Raw genomic sequence first — 15,665 nt, 5'->3', positions numbered from 1 at the left:
TTAAACAGAAGCCTTAGTTCATACTTGTAGTGATAGGTATGTGAAACAAGTCTTTTTGATGTGGAGAGCTGCACAAGGTACTTACACAGCCTCCTGCAAGAATTTCTGCTGCGAGTGGAAGCGAACCATCTTTGCGCATAAATTTGTCCCGCACAAAATCATTCACCTTAAAGAAAAATATTTACAGAAGCTGATGAAAATTATAGTCAATAAACACACTCAAATGTACATCTGCCAAAGTTACTTTTCTATTACATAAATTGATAAACCTGAAAATTGTCTAAGACACTCTACATAGTATGCACATAGTTGTTTTAAAAGTAAAACATACTGTACATAAGTACATCTGATGTTGCCTCTATGAAAATTAAAGGATAGGTGTTTTATATGCCAAAATTTCAAGTATGTCTTGCAGTTACCATAGCATGAAAAGCGAGACATAATGATAAGAGATAAAATAAAAACACTCAAATTAAAAAGTTTTATAAGATTAAAAGTCACTTTCAAACCTTCTAATAAGATTTAATCTAAAACAGAACTTTATTGAGACCAATTTTTACAGATTTTTCAGCTCAGTAGAAATTCAGTATCTAAAAATTCCTCAAAGAGTCTCAACATCAACTACATTCATTAGGTATAATACTATCAAAATGAAACGAGTTACAAGCAATTTTAAGGAACAATTATAAGTTTTTGGGCAGACACAGACCAGAGCAGCTCAGCTATCTTAAGATCACATTATAAAATGGTATTAAGAAAAATGTCATGGACAAAGCTAATAGCCCAATAGTTTAAGTTTCTGGGGCTTTATGGTCTTATCTATCCTCTCCATAAACACTTGAACAAAGTACCAACCATCAGTCAACATGAGCCAGGTGCAAGGCAAACAGTGATGAAGTATCGGCTTCAACTAGAACACAGAGCCCTCACTATTCAGCTTTGGCAATGCTTACAGAATATACCCTACATGTACAATCTATATACAGCAGGTCTAACTGAAGGTGTTCTGAATTCAGATCTGATTTTGAATTCTAGTTCTCCTGCTAATGGGAAGGCTACTTAAACCTGGTGGGCCATACTTTTCTTCTCTGTTCACAGTGGATCAACACTTTGCTTAAAATTAAAACAATACAGGAACATGTGTCAAGTCCCTGATATGGCAGGTAATGAAGACTGTTTCACTGCTGCTGCTATGATGATGAAAACAACCACAAATGATCTCAAATTAATCATCACATTTTCAGATATTCCATGTTAAACAGGCAACAATGAAAAGCTGTGTGTGGCTAATGCCTTACTTTCCAACCACAAACCTACTGCCTCAAAGAATACCTACTAGATTCATGAGTATATGCAAATTCTCTTATTAAGTAGCAGCAACTCAAAAGACTCACTGTAAGTTTTATGGCCTTCTCTGGGGCGACTCCTAATAGCTGTGGCAACAGACCTAAAAATCAACAAGAAGTAAAAGTATATTAAATAAATTAGCATTAACTAAACAAATCAACAGCTCTGCAGAGGGGATCACCACTTAAAAACTGGGGCAATCTTTGCTGTAATTTTCTGCTATTACCTTTAATGAGAATACTTGAAACGGAATGTTTAAGCACTAACTCCTAACAGCCACATCTAACAGTAAATTCCCTTGCACATTCTGGGTAGTTTGCACATTGGGTAAATCAACAGTATTAGTGATATAAGAAATCTCATTATTTCAGGGAAAGTCTGTGGCTCTCTCCTTCTTGCTTCCTATGTCAGTGGACATAACTCATAGATTTTCTGTAACACTTTGCTCATCTCTCCAAATGCCCATAGCTCAGTCATCCATTCAGTGGACAACTATGACTCAATGACCAGCACAGGAAAATTGAGATTATGCTCTCATGTGTCTCCCATGGAAAGACAAGCCTCCCAGGGAGGGTGACCACTGCAGGAAGATACATGTTCAGAAGGGGAACAAAGAGCATAATGAAAGGAGTAGAGAAGCGAGCCTGGTACACTTGTGGCCAAGGGAGATCAGTCTGGCCCCACAGGCAGAGGCAGGGACAGCAGCACAGGTGGGCACCAGATGCTACAGTCACATCACAGGCCAGGATCCTCAGCCTGATTTACTTTCAGGTAGATGAGCAGTAAGTGAGGCCTTTACCCAAGACAGCAATGCACTAATTCATACTTCTAAAGGATTATTTTGGCTGCTGTGTGGAAGAGACAGAATACACAGATGTGTGTGTGTGTGTGTGTGTGTGTGTGTACACATATATGTGAGTGTATACATGTGTGTCTCAGGAAGGGAGACTAAGGGTGAAAGCTGGGGTTGACCCAAAGGCTCAGTCGTTAGCATGAACAACTAGGCAGAGATAAGGAAGACTGAGAAATAAAACAGTTTGGGGTAACAAGTAAAGACCTCTACCATGGACATGTCCAGCTGAGCGGGAGTTCAGTGAGATTCAGAGTATAAGGGAGGTGTGGCCTTTGACAGGACAGGGCCACTTTTTAAACAAAGTTAAAACAACAGCATGCCTACATATCTGACCTTTAAAATGTCCTTTTCATTTGTTCTAAGAAACAAAATAAATGAAAATCAAAGACAAATATCTCTTAGAAACATAAAGTAAGCTAAACTTGAGGGTACACTGTACCCTACGTCATGGTGATATCCTGGGGAGGTGCTTCATGGTGCCATCTTTTGTCACCAAGTGCAATTTTCAAATTCATTTATACAGAGGGTCCACTTGTAGCCTCTGCTGAGTGACCACCTTTACCCAAGCATCTTTTAAACAGGACCTGCACATCCAATTCAAAGTCCCTACCTTTCCTAGGGCTGACATCCCAAGTATCAATGCTCATGGTTATTGCTCTGTTGATAACCTCACAAGAGAAAAAAGTTTCTTTTTGCTTCTGGCGATATAGAAGGGGAAAGCTAAATAGGCCAAGATAGCTTCATGTTTTAGGAAAAAAATACGCAACAGTCCATTGCACTGTAAAACTAAAGATTATGAGAATGCTGACACTAATGAAAATTTAAAAAACAGCTATATAATGTTTATTATGTGCCAGGCACCATGTTAAGGACTTTCTTAAACCATTTAATCCTCACAACCATGGTAAAGAGAGGAAATAGGGCACACACTGAGTAAGTAAATTGTTCTAAGTTACCTGGCTAGTAAATGGTGAGACTGGGATTTCAAACCTAAACTCAGTTTATACCCTTGGTCACCCCTCAACCCTGTCATGTAGTTAATAAACATTTCCTACCCAGTCTCAACTGCTCACTACACAACCTGCCTGGATCCCACAAGCATCAGAGGTTGCAATCCCTTCTCTACATTTTCAGAGCCTGCTTCATCTTCAGTGAACAAGTAAAGGATATGCAACAATGAGTTCAGCAATGGGAACCCCGTGGCCTGGCACCCACAGTGGAGCCAGCCAATAAGGCTCTCTTAGAAGCACTAAGACTCTTTGAGGCAATGGAGCTGGTTAGCACAGAGCTACAAATCGAAAAGATATAATGAGTGAAGCAGGGAAAATGACAAGCTGCAAGGGAAGTATGTGCTACTGTCACAAAGAAGTAGAATAAGCAAAGAAGGAGGGTTGGTGGAGAGGAGAATTTGGAGTAAAAAGAATGGGGACACCAAGAGAGAAAACACAGCCCATGAAAGGAGCAGCCCATGAAAGGGGACAGGCTGGCTCTGACCACCTTCTGGACCCTGAGGCCATGCTCCAGTTTAACTTGAGTCCTTGGTTCCCCATGAGATTTCAGCCTTTTTCTCTCTTGCATGAATTCCCACCAAAAGCCTCCCTTGTGTGCCTGCCAGCTTGAATGAGGCTAAGCTCTTTATAATCTAAATGAGCCGAGGCAGCATGTGAGGGAAACAGGAATGGAAGCCATCAGGGCAAAGTAAGTGCTTTCATTAAAATCAAGCATTTTTGTCTCTTCAAACGCACTCATCAATCTTTTAAGAAGTTACCTATGAGATGAAAGATTTTGTTAGTACTCATTGAAAATATAACACGAATTTCTACTAGTTAAAAACTAGGCAAAAGATGTTTGAACCAAACTTAATATCTGAAATATCTATTTTACTCTCTGTATTCAGATTAAGCCAAAAATGTTTAAGCATTTACTTGTTAGATATATTTTTCTCATCACTAAGTAACTGACCAAAATCATGGATGGGCTATAAGCACTATGATTTAAATGACGATGTCTTGTCTCTGTAACCTCTCTATGATGATCTTTTTAAATAACTAATAAAAAGCAGCCCAAAGAACCAAGCAACTATAGTGTTAGATACATTTATTTAAGCAGGCCTTGTAACCTACTGAATTTGTCTTCCTCACTATAAATTTAGCAATGCATTGTGAACAGCAGGAAACAAAACAAAGCAAACATGTTCTATCTTTAAGACATAAACAAGGGCAGAAAATAGTTATCCACAGAACAAACATTTATTAAATGTCCTCTCCGTGTGGCTGGTATTACAATGAACACAATGAGATGCATGCCTCTTCCCCCCAAAATTTTCAGTTTAGAGGAAAAGTGAACCCTAATTGTCTCCATGTACCAGAAAGAGAGGCAGAACATTTGAAAACAGCCTGGTAGGTACCAGAGTCCAGGAACATCCAAGTACAGAAGTACACAGTGGAGAGAACCAGTTATCCTGCCTGCTGGAAGGAAAAAGATCAAGGAAGAGGAATTATTTATCCTATCGCTTTTTCAGCAAGCAGGTTTCCTGAAAAGAAGAGATAGTACCAGAGTGAAGGGCAGTGCAGTCCTGAAAAGGGGATAATACGTTAAGGCACAAAAATCTCAAGGTGATGGCACATTCAAAGTCAGGGTGAAATTACTGCAGGCTGTGTCTGGATCACAGAAGATCTTGTAATATATATAATAATGGTATCACTGGGCACTTACTCAACAATAGGTGCTACTTCAGTGTGTTTCATGTGAACTAACACACTTAATCTACATTAGAAGCATGTGGTATATGCTTTTTATTTTGCTTTTGTTTTTTAAGACAAGTTAAGCTATGTTGTCCAGATTGGCTTTGAACTCATGATCTTTGTACCTTAGCTTTCCAAATGCTAGGATTATAGGTTGTACTGCTATGTCCAACAGTGTGTGATACTTTGTCTCCACTAACTGAAGAAAAAACTGAGGCTGACTCTGAGGAAGCCGCCCAAGATCACCCAGTTATTAGATGGGCAAAGAGACTCATCAGTCTGGTTCCCGCCTCTGTGCTCTAACCTCATAAGGCACAATACGCTTTTCAAACTTAAATCACAAGAAAGAACAAGGATCAAATTCGGCTGACACATGGGATGGCTTTTAAGTAAAAAGTAAGATTCAAAAAGTAAAATATTATAGAGGCAGTTCAGTAACATTGGCAAGGGTAAGACCCAGGGCAAAAAGAGCAATTATGAGAGTAAAGTAATATAACCAGAGGTCACAAGTTTCATTATATTAAATGAAGAACTTTAATTCAGTAATAATAAAACCAAAACATACAATTCATTCCTAAGGTCTGGGCAGATGTTGGTATCAAAGGCCAAGGATAAGCACTCTTGTGGCAGTTACCTTGGGTAAACAGAGAAATAGATGGCCGTAGGTTACAAGCTGAGGCCCCTACAGATGTGGCTTTATACCACAAGTTTGGGCAAATGCTCTTCAAGAGGTGGCATGATCTGTGGGACAATTTAAAAAAAGAAAAACTTGCAGAGGGGGGAATTCCCTTATACCTTGTTTATATCTTGACCCTAGAGGTAGACAAGTACCATAGTTCAGTAAGGCCTCAGCCTATTTTTTAGTTAAGATAATTCTTCATAGTCACTTTACAGTTTCCAGGGCATATATGTTTGACATCTGGATAACTCAGCAAAAAAATCAGGTTTGTAATATAAGATGTTTCTGTTGGGTCCTGGAAATTCATTTTAACCATTCAAAACAGAGACTCGATGTGTGTGCTGTTTCTAACTTGTCAAAACAGCAGTCCATTTTCCAACTGCCTCAAGTGAAATTTATTAGTGTGGTTAGTTTTCTAATCTTCTCTTTTGAGTTCAGCTCCATCAGCACATATGGCAATGCTTCTGTGGCAAACTTTATTCTCCCAGAAGGTTGTTAATGCGAGAAAAGATTTACAGGGTACAGTATTAATACAGTATTTTGTCTTCAGATTTCACAGGTTGGAGATATAAATCACACTACCCCTTCTGAGTCCAATCCCTTGTGCAACCCAAGAAGAACTAGCTGGAAAGGTGGAACCCAAGCCCACGTCAGGGGCTCCCAATTTCAGCTTCATATGGCATCCCCAAAAGAGGCTCCTGAGAACCACATGCTAGATTAGAGGGCTGCTACACTATTCTCTGCCTAAGAACTTTTTAGAAATATAATTCTAGATTCAGAGCTCTAAGGCACTGTGAAAGAAATTCATTAAAGCTGTTTATTTCCAATAGTCTGACAATACAATGAAAAGTTGGGTATCTGCTTAGGAAGTAGACAGGTATGTGCTGAAAGCTTAGGTTTGGTCTCTTTCCTGTTGACTGATTGTGGCAAACTTATTTTTTGACTTTAGGTTCCTCATTGTTAAAACAAGAATGCTGATTACAAGCTGCTGGTTTGTTTTGATAATCTCGTGAGTAAATGTATTAAAAAGTCAGATATTCTTCATCATCTGATTTTATGTATCCAAAACAGGCAATATTTCCTTCTATCTTTTTAAGATGTCCCCTTGATTCTTTTCTTAGTTAGAAGAGGCAAACAGCCTGAATAATGTTCACAGTGCAGCACTGGGTAAGGAATAGTGTTGTTCCCTTGATATTACACCTGTCCTTGGATGAGCTGTTCCCAGGGGGTGAAGGCACATCTGGTATCAGAGTGTCTAGGGGCCCTGCTTCTGTAGACAAGATAAGGAAGCACTGCACAAATAACAACACACCTCCAACTGTTTCTAAGCTAAAACAATTAAGAATTTAAATATTTCTCAACCTCAGCTGATAAGTAATTTTTAACGACATAATTTCTACTGGGCGCAGAAGAGCTGAATGATTAAGAACATGGGTCTGCAGCCTGGTTGCTAGGTTTGAAATCTCACTCTGCTATTTATTACCTATGTAATTGTTAACAAGTTACCCAATCTCTTTGTACCTTAGTTTCTACACCTGTAGCATGGCAATTATCATGGTATCATCTCATGGGGTAAATGTAAAGATGAAATGAGTCAACAGAGACAAATCTCTCATAACAGGGCCAGAACGCAGTATGTACTACAGAAATGGGTTTTCTTATTATTTATGTTAATGTTTACCTTTACAAGTAGCATTGTCGATATCAATCATTTATTCTACCTCCTCTTTCATGGAAATGAACAGGGTGACTGAGCAGTTTGGCTCAGGTCTACAGCTAGCTAGCTAGTCAGGTCCACCTTGCATCTCATGCCAGCCTTTTCCATTCTCTAAGGCTGAACTTTTCCCACTAGTACACTCCCTACTCCAACTTCCTTCTCTGCCTTGCAAAGCCGTTTGTTTCTTCCAAACTAGACAATACTGCAATTTTTCTGGAGTCCACAATTCTTATGGCCAGTATCCTGCACTGACTGGCACTTTCGTACAGCAAAAGGAAGGTGGCCACAGCGTGCGTGTTGATATCACACCTCCGTGCTCAGTCTCTGGATCCTTCCTCCCAGGCTCCTTAGAAAAGCACTGTCAGAAACCACGCTGATGGTCTGCAGATGACTACAGCCACACATAGCTATTGTTCTTTCACAAGACAATTCTAGACAAGACTATAAAAACAAAGACAAAAACCAGTTTGAGCGTAGCCAGCCCACTACTGACAATAGTACAGAGCAGGGCCAAAGACATTCAGGGAGCAGACAGTGGCAGAATTTGGTAAGGGAGATAAGACAGCCATATTCCCAGAGGTAAAACTGTGGCCGGCACACAATTGTGTCACCTCACTTCAACCCAACAGCAACCCCTACCGTGCCAAATCTCTTACCCTCCTGACCTCACAATTGAGGCCACTACATTTGCCAGGCTTCCCTGAGAGCCTCCTTTGCTTTTCAAAATCAGACTAACCTTCTTTCTGGAGCTATCAGCACTCTGAGGGCCCTGCCTTATGGTTTTTATCCCTGCTCTTTTTTCCATGCCCTTCTCTCTTCACTTGGTGAAGCATTCTTTTCTCCCTCCTCTTCCCACTTGTCTGTCTGCTTTTGATTCACACTGCCCTCAGTTCTGAGGCATTTCTACCTTCCCAACTACACTATCCACTATCCGGTTTCAAAGCCCTCCTTCCAGTCCAGTTCTGTTCCGGCTCTCCGCCCTGGAACCCAAAGTGGCATCAGAGCAGGGAAACAGCATAGGCACAAGGGTGGCTGTGAATATTTCCCTGCCTGCTTACCTGGGTTAAATGCTTTATTCAAAAGTTAGACACCATCTGTTTAACTAACCTATAGCTCAGAATGCTCCTGGGAGATAGAATATTATGATTCAAAATGAATGATACTAATCAAGGTATAGAAAAGTCAGTTCCTCTCAGTTTTGGGAGCCTTCTGAAAGTGGAGGTAATGGGAAGAGGGATCATAGAGACTCCTTTAGGTTTTCATCACTACATGACAACTCTCAGCATCCAGGTTATCTTTTCTTTTCTCTAAATTCTGAGTTTTCATGAATTTCCCTTATTTCAGTCTCAGCAACATCAGTATTTGGTTATGAACTGTCCAAGTCCTTTGTTTATCCTCTTTTGTCTTCCTATAATCAAGTATTTACCTTTTGAATTTTTCACAGTTAACTTCTTAACTAAAAGTGTGCATAAATCAGCCAAGAAAGTAAGACTGAAAACAAACCATTCTGCATTTATTAAAAGCTGTGGTAAGAAAGGTGGACCCACAGCTCATGGCAGTTCACAGATTAACTGTGATTTGTTCTAAGCGGGGTATATGTTCTTAAGGAGTACAAAGCAGAAACCTCATTTCTATTTTGGTGCTAAGACTTGTAAATCTATTTTTATCCAAAAGAAAGAATCTTACTGCAGGTCAACAGTATTTCACTCCCTTTTTGGGCACCAATAAGCATCAAAAGAGACTTGGCTTAACCTCAGTGCCTGATAAAACTTCCTTCTGGAATATACACAGATCAATGGCTTCCTGAAATATCACCACAACGTCCTCTAGATGTCACCTTGAGAACGTTCCAGGAAGATGACTGCTTCACACTAGACAGACAACACAAAATAAAGGTCTTCAAAACTCAGCAACCTCAATCAATGTGGACTGATAATGTGGTGGTGATGACTGTCAATTACTCCAAAAATTAAGCACTACTCTAACTTAAATTTAATTCATGACATTTTCTAGTGTCTCCTTCTGGGAAGTTTTTTTAATGGATTTTTCACACTAAGAGAAACAAAAACATTCCTGTAAGAAATATTTCTGCTGGACCCTGATATCTTCTGAATGCATGCTTTTCCCAAAGATCTTCCCAAAATATTTTCTAATAAACCAGAATAAATCCTTTTTCTTTTAAATTAAAAAAAAATTTTCCTAATTTCTAAGGCTACTCATCTTATCACCTGAAGCAACTGAGAGAAGAGGGTATCACAAAGTTTAAAAGCAGAAATTAGTTATTCCTGGAACACAAGGTGATTTACCCAGTCCCTTGTTCCTCCTAAACATGCCCAGTGTATGGCAGGCCATGAATGGCTCATCTGCTCCTGCAGTTCACTCAAACCAAGCTGTCAGGTAAATTCATTATGGTTTTGAACACCTAAGTGAATTAAATTGGCCTGGTGACAAGAGGAAACAGAGGAAGACTTTCATTAATGACTTCAGGTAATGCTGGATCAGGTACTGTACTGTTTCCTGAAATAACAAAAATAGACTTCTTCACCTGGGGGCCAGACTGTCCAAAATTATCTCCCTCCAAAAATAAATAAATAAATAAATAAATAAATAAATAAATAAATAAAATGGGAAAATCAGTCTGTGTTATAGAGTTAGTTTGTAGAGCCAGTGTCCTAGGACTTTGAAGGAGACTGCATACAAAAAATAAGTATACAGGGGACTCAGAAATACAGAGACCAGAGACCTGGAGATAACAAGTGAGCAGCTCCCAGCATGACAGTTTCTGCTGACTCTCCTATGTATCACTGAAAGCTACCACTGACAGTGTTCATGCCCAGGAAACCAGCCAACACGGGACAGTGGGCAGGGATGGAAATGCGTCCCCCGGTTACCGCTGGATACTTCCAGGACTGTGTGTAGATAATGGCAACTGCCAGAGAAGACAAAAAACAAAACAGTATGTCCTGAAGTGCTGAATGAATTATTTAAAAATCACCTTCATTCCATATCCATAGAGAACTACTGTTAAAATGCCCTAAATTCTGGCTTTAAGAAAGAGACAGTATGACAGAGAGATAGCTATTAACCTCATAATAAGAACACATGCTGCAAAAGTACTTTCTTTCAGAGTCATTCAACAACTTTTAAAAAAGTACTGTGTACATAAAAGTAATTTTAAACAGGGGAGAGACCTTACTTCTGCAATATTCCCTAATTATCCTATTCAGGAAATAGGAGCAATTATATATGACTTGACGGAGAAAAATTACATGTTATGCAAAATTCTAAAATATGAAAAAATGCTCAATATTTTGAAACATGTTTACAAATTAGAAATCTCTCACAGTTCAAATATTGCCAAATGAAAATGATACTATAGCAAATTTGTGTTCTCAAAATTTAAATTTCAGTTTTCTCCTACAAAGATAAAATTTAAAACAATAAAATTACAATTAGACTGGGCGTGGTAGTACATGCTTGTGATCCTAGGATCAGGGAGGCTGAAGCAGGAGGATTTCTGTGATTTTGATGCCAGCTTGGGCTACACAGTGAACTGCATAGGGCTAGCCTAAACTACATAGACAAGCCCTGTTTCAAAAAGAATAAAAGAAAAAAAATTGCATTTAATGAGAAATGTACAAAGAATCACAAGCAGTTACCTCACATCTTTGTAAACGAAAGTTATAATACTGAATCTCTGAAATATTCTAGGCTTATTTCTACTATTGTTATTTATTTAAAACAACAGTATTTATTTATTGATTGATTGATTTTATTTTTGGTACCAGCGATCAAACTCATGACCCTCACGCTTGCCAGGCAGGTGCTCACACCACTGAGCTAAATCCCAGCCCTAAACAACAGTTTTTAAATAATCATTTCCACAATTATCTATATCTTCATCTGTTTTCTCTCTTGCCCAATGATTGGGTTTACAAACAATTGTAATTGTAATTGTAGCATACAATTAATAATTATGTGCAATAAACTAAAGGGTCTAAAAGGTCTAAAGAAGAAGAAGAAGAAGTCATTTTAAAGGTGAGATTATAAATCAGGATTCTTTTTATACTTCAACTGCCCATCACCTCTTTGCTCTCAAGATCTAAATTACAGATTGAAACTAAGCAAGAGTTTTACAGTAAATCTTTGTTAAAATCTGCAAAAAGTAAGAATTAGGGAAGAAATGAGCATAAGTGACTCCCCAAGGTAATCTTCTTATATTCACAGTCTACTTGTCATCCTGACAGACTCTATCCTCTGCCCTGAGGGTCCAGGCACTGGGCACAGGTTGGAATAACAGCTATTTATAAACCGGTGTTGAGAGTGAGCCTGTGTCTAATATGCCAGCCACTTCCCCTTCCTGAGTAGCTAAAAGTAGCAGCTCCCATCTTACACATGCAGTAACTGAGACAGCAAGATATGTGACCCTCTTTTCAGGCCCACATTAGCTCAGCACTCAGTACTCAAGTGCACTTCAACCTCTTCTGCCTATGGGTTCAAAGGGATAAGTCACAGAAGAGAAATCTAGGTAGAACCGAGAATCAGGATCTGCCAGGTGTGGTGAGACAGCAAAAAGAAGGAATCAAAAGTTAAAAACAAACCATGTTAAAACAAGCAAACTGAAGACATTTACTAGGCATTCAGGTGGAGATTTTAGAATTCTAAAGGCACTTTTGACATTTATTCCAATACCCATAAAAGAAAAGCCCATAAAAATAGTTGGTGAAGCAATGCCAAGGCTCAAACATCTGTCTAGACTAGACATTCAAAGTTCTCTTTTTAAAAAGCCACCCACACGAACAGGTAAGGTGGTCACTTCTGCCTGACTCACTGGAAAGAGGGAATGGTGACATTAACCTTGTACTACTTGGGAGCCATTTCATTCGAGAGGCTATAGTCATGGAAAGGGGTGGGTATTTCACATGGAAGGTGGTGACCCCACGGGGTCATCATCAATCACCTGGGGTCACAGACCTTCCAAATTGTGAGAAAAGGCAGGGGGCCAGCAAAGGAGGGCAGAGAAAAGATCAAAAAGCCTTTGATGAGGGTTATCTATCTATATAATAGAACCTACAAAATGGAATTCTCTGCAGTTGAAAACCTCCCAGTTTCAGAGGTTTTTTTTCAACTTGGGTGCTTACTTTAGAGACAAGAGTCAGTAGATGGCAGAAGAGGCCTAGAGGCTGGACTTTACATGGTTACTTAGTGTTAACAACCACCTCAGTGGATAGAGTACTATGCAGTTTCCTTCTTCAAGAGCAAGCTCTAGTAGGGAGTGGAGGGAAGACTTACAGTTGGCCAAATGGCAAAGCAGTTTGGAGTCAGCCTCCTTGGTATCAGGCCCTGACCGGCTGCCAATGCACTTCCTTACTCTTTGCACAAAGCAAGCACGAAAAGGGACAAGGGAAGCCAAAATATGTCTCCGTAAGCCAGTGCAACAGAAAGCAGCAATCCACGTAGGATTCTTTCTGTGAGTGAGTACTCCTGCTACCACTCTCTAATGACTCTTAGGTGGTTCACAGAGCAGTTTGAGATGGCACGACCCAGTTGGAGTGCTGGGTGAATTAATACCAATGAAGTCTATACAGAGTCAGAGGATGGAAAGAGGTAATTTTAATTCAGAAAAAAGATAGGAAAAGAGGCTTCCATCAAATCCTTGTTATCTACTTGACAGACTCTTATGGTACAGAGTCCCCCAACATCCGTGATAGGTTCTTCTCTCTCAGGCACAGAAAGAGATTAACAACAATAATACAATGATAGTGATATACTGTCATGAAAGTTATGTAACCGTGGTCTCTCAAATATCTTGTACTCTTTCCCTTTCTCCTAGTGAGATGATGCAAGGTCACATGATGATAGGAAGTGAGGTGAATGACATGAGCCCTCTAATGTACGACTAGGCTGCTACCACCCTGGTAGTATATGAGGAGGAGGATCATTTGCTTTCTTTTATGAGCAGAAAATGAGAGATACAGTGAGTTCCTAATTTACAAACAATTGAGTAGTGAACTTTCACAGGTGTACTGTACAACACTCACTGTCTGATTAGGAGTAAATCTGACTTATGAGCGTTCTCCTAGATTAGAACTCACCCTTAAGATGGGGACTTATTGTATCATCATACTATTCAGACTAGTGCACAATTCACAAGCTACGAATTACTTATTTCTGGAATTTTCAGATCATGGTTGATCATGAGTACCTCGAACTGCGAAAAGTGAAACACAGATTAGAAAGACCATTAAAATTGGTCTTATAAATTGTAAATTCCAGGGGAATCATGAACCCTGAGCAGACTTAGTCCTGTCCCTAGGATACCTTTCTCTACTAGATGGTGAGTGGGATCTTTAAGGACACAAGCAATGAACATTTTAAACACTCAAAAATAATTTATGTTATGTTATGTTATATTAAGAAATAAAACACATCAAATAGCAATAAAAATCGCTTTTAGATTATGAGCTGTTTTGAATAGCCATGCCCTACATGTCTCCAGCCTACTCCCATTAGCATGGACAATTGAGAATCTTCTGTATTTCTATTTCAACATAGTCTAATTCATTTTAGGCACTGAGGAAAGCAAACCTTTGGTTATTATTTTATTTTATACAAATTTAACACAAGGTACTAACCTCTGTACAGTCCAAAGAAGCCTTCATAGCGTAGTACTTTCTTAAAACAGTCAAAACTATTTTTATACATGAGCTCTCCCACAAAAGAGCCAGTTGACCGCTGGTTCTGCATTCGAGTTTTCACAAGATCTATAGGATACACAGCAGTGGCTCCAACAGCTAAAATTAAATATCAACATTTCAGAGGGAATTAAGGCAAAACAGAGGAACAGAGGAGGATAAAATCAAAGGGTGAGAAAAACTTCACATGTACAAATTTAAAAACCATACCACCCTTAATAAGCCATTATGGAATTTCAGTTAAGTATCCCCTGATAAAAGGATGCCACAGTTTAAATTAAAAGCCTATCACTAAAGCCTAACCTCATTATTAACTTGGCTTTAGGAAGCCTGGCTGAAGATAAGTAAGGGAAAACTGTCATTTATATGGGCCTGATTGTGTGGAAGTATGGAAAAAAGTTCTCTTTTTTGTAGTCTGATCTCACAGGTACAGAAAGGTAACTGGATTGTAAAACAAGTAGAGAAAGCTCTGTCTTGTAATATCACGCAGTGGAAAGTCAAAGAAAAGACAGAAAGAATAAAAAATATTACCACTTTACTCTCTTTCATGACTAACCTCCAGCAATAGAACCCAGACCAAACCTGTAGGCTGATTCTGCGACTTGCAGGAGAATTGGCCGAGCTGAATCACCCAGGGCCTTCTGCTTTGCACGCACAGGATGTGAAGAGCAGGCAGGAAGGGGCAGAACAGAAGTAGAAAAAAAATGAGCACACATTATTTAAAAAATTACTCACTGGATTCTAAATTTGTGATACAAGCAAAATGTGAAACAGGAAGGTAGGGTTAGATTCCATAAACTCCTGTTAATAAAAAATTTGTATTGTTATTAATGTTTAAGTCAAATTTGAAAATAGTAAGTGCTATTTCCTGTCAACAATATTATCAACTTCCAAATGTTCAACTCCCACTAGTGATAGAAAAAAGTGGAAGTTTTAAAATATTCGTGAAACAGCTATCATTTTTGCCTAGTGTTTGATTTACATTTTTTGGTTTTGTTTTAAATGGCAATCCCTAGACTGGCAAAGATTGATAAAAACAAGCTTTCTCAAATTTGTCATTAAATCCAGTCCAAAGAAACCTGAGGAGATTATTTAGGGCTAAAAGTAGTAAGTTCTTTTATAATGCACATTGAACACATCTGAGCCCGTTATTCTTCTTATAAACAGTGAGGCTAGAAAATAATCACACATATCAATAAGGATCAAGCTTTAAGAATGATAAAATGCAAAAATGTTTTAAAAGCAAAGAATTCTAAGTAACCAATGATAGAGAACTGTTTAAAATATAAGGCTGTAATTTTAAAATGCAAATGTGTCATTAAAAATGCTCTTGTGTTGTCTTTTTGAGACAAAGTCTCACTCTGGAGTTCAGGCTGGCCTTGAGTTCACTAAGGTAGCTTAGGCTGGCCTTGAAATAGCAGTGATCCCCCTGTCTCCATCCCCTGAATGCTGCAACAATAGACATGCGCCACCACAACCAGACTAAGATGCTATTGCCAAAGGACAGCTTATGCTAGCAAAAATGTTCATAAGCTACCATACATGAAAACAAGCTAAATAGAACATAATTCTCTTTACCTTTTAAGTGGTAGTTTTTTAGAAAAACACTTTTTAAAGACTGTATAACATT

General features: G+C 38.9%; 1 protein-coding gene across 3 annotated transcripts in view; it reads right to left on the bottom strand.

The window, feature by feature from the left end:
* The window catches only part of Slc25a13 (solute carrier family 25 member 13), a 169,296-nt gene that overhangs the window by 48,383 nt on the left and 105,248 nt on the right, over positions 1-15,665 (bottom strand). For all 3 annotated transcript variants that reach the window (XM_003475007.5, XM_063242426.1, XM_063242420.1), the window contains 4 exons: positions 14,592-14,676; positions 13,976-14,134; positions 1,395-1,447; positions 86-166 (listed from right to left, as the gene is read on the bottom strand). In XM_003475007.5, the coding sequence (XP_003475055.3) occupies positions 86-166; positions 1,395-1,447; positions 13,976-14,134; positions 14,592-14,676 (378 nt within the window). The remainder of the gene's footprint in view (positions 1-85; positions 167-1,394; positions 1,448-13,975; positions 14,135-14,591; positions 14,677-15,665) is intronic.

Source organism: Cavia porcellus, unplaced genomic scaffold (assembly GCF_034190915.1).
Source record: "Cavia porcellus strain 051 isolate PalLab524CR breed Dunkin Hartley unplaced genomic scaffold, mCavPor4.1 scaffold_2, whole genome shotgun sequence".
Lineage (NCBI taxonomy): Eukaryota > Metazoa > Chordata > Mammalia > Rodentia > Caviidae > Cavia > Cavia porcellus.
Note: the sequence above shows the minus strand (reverse complement) of the source record. Positions and strands in the feature narration are given on the sequence as shown.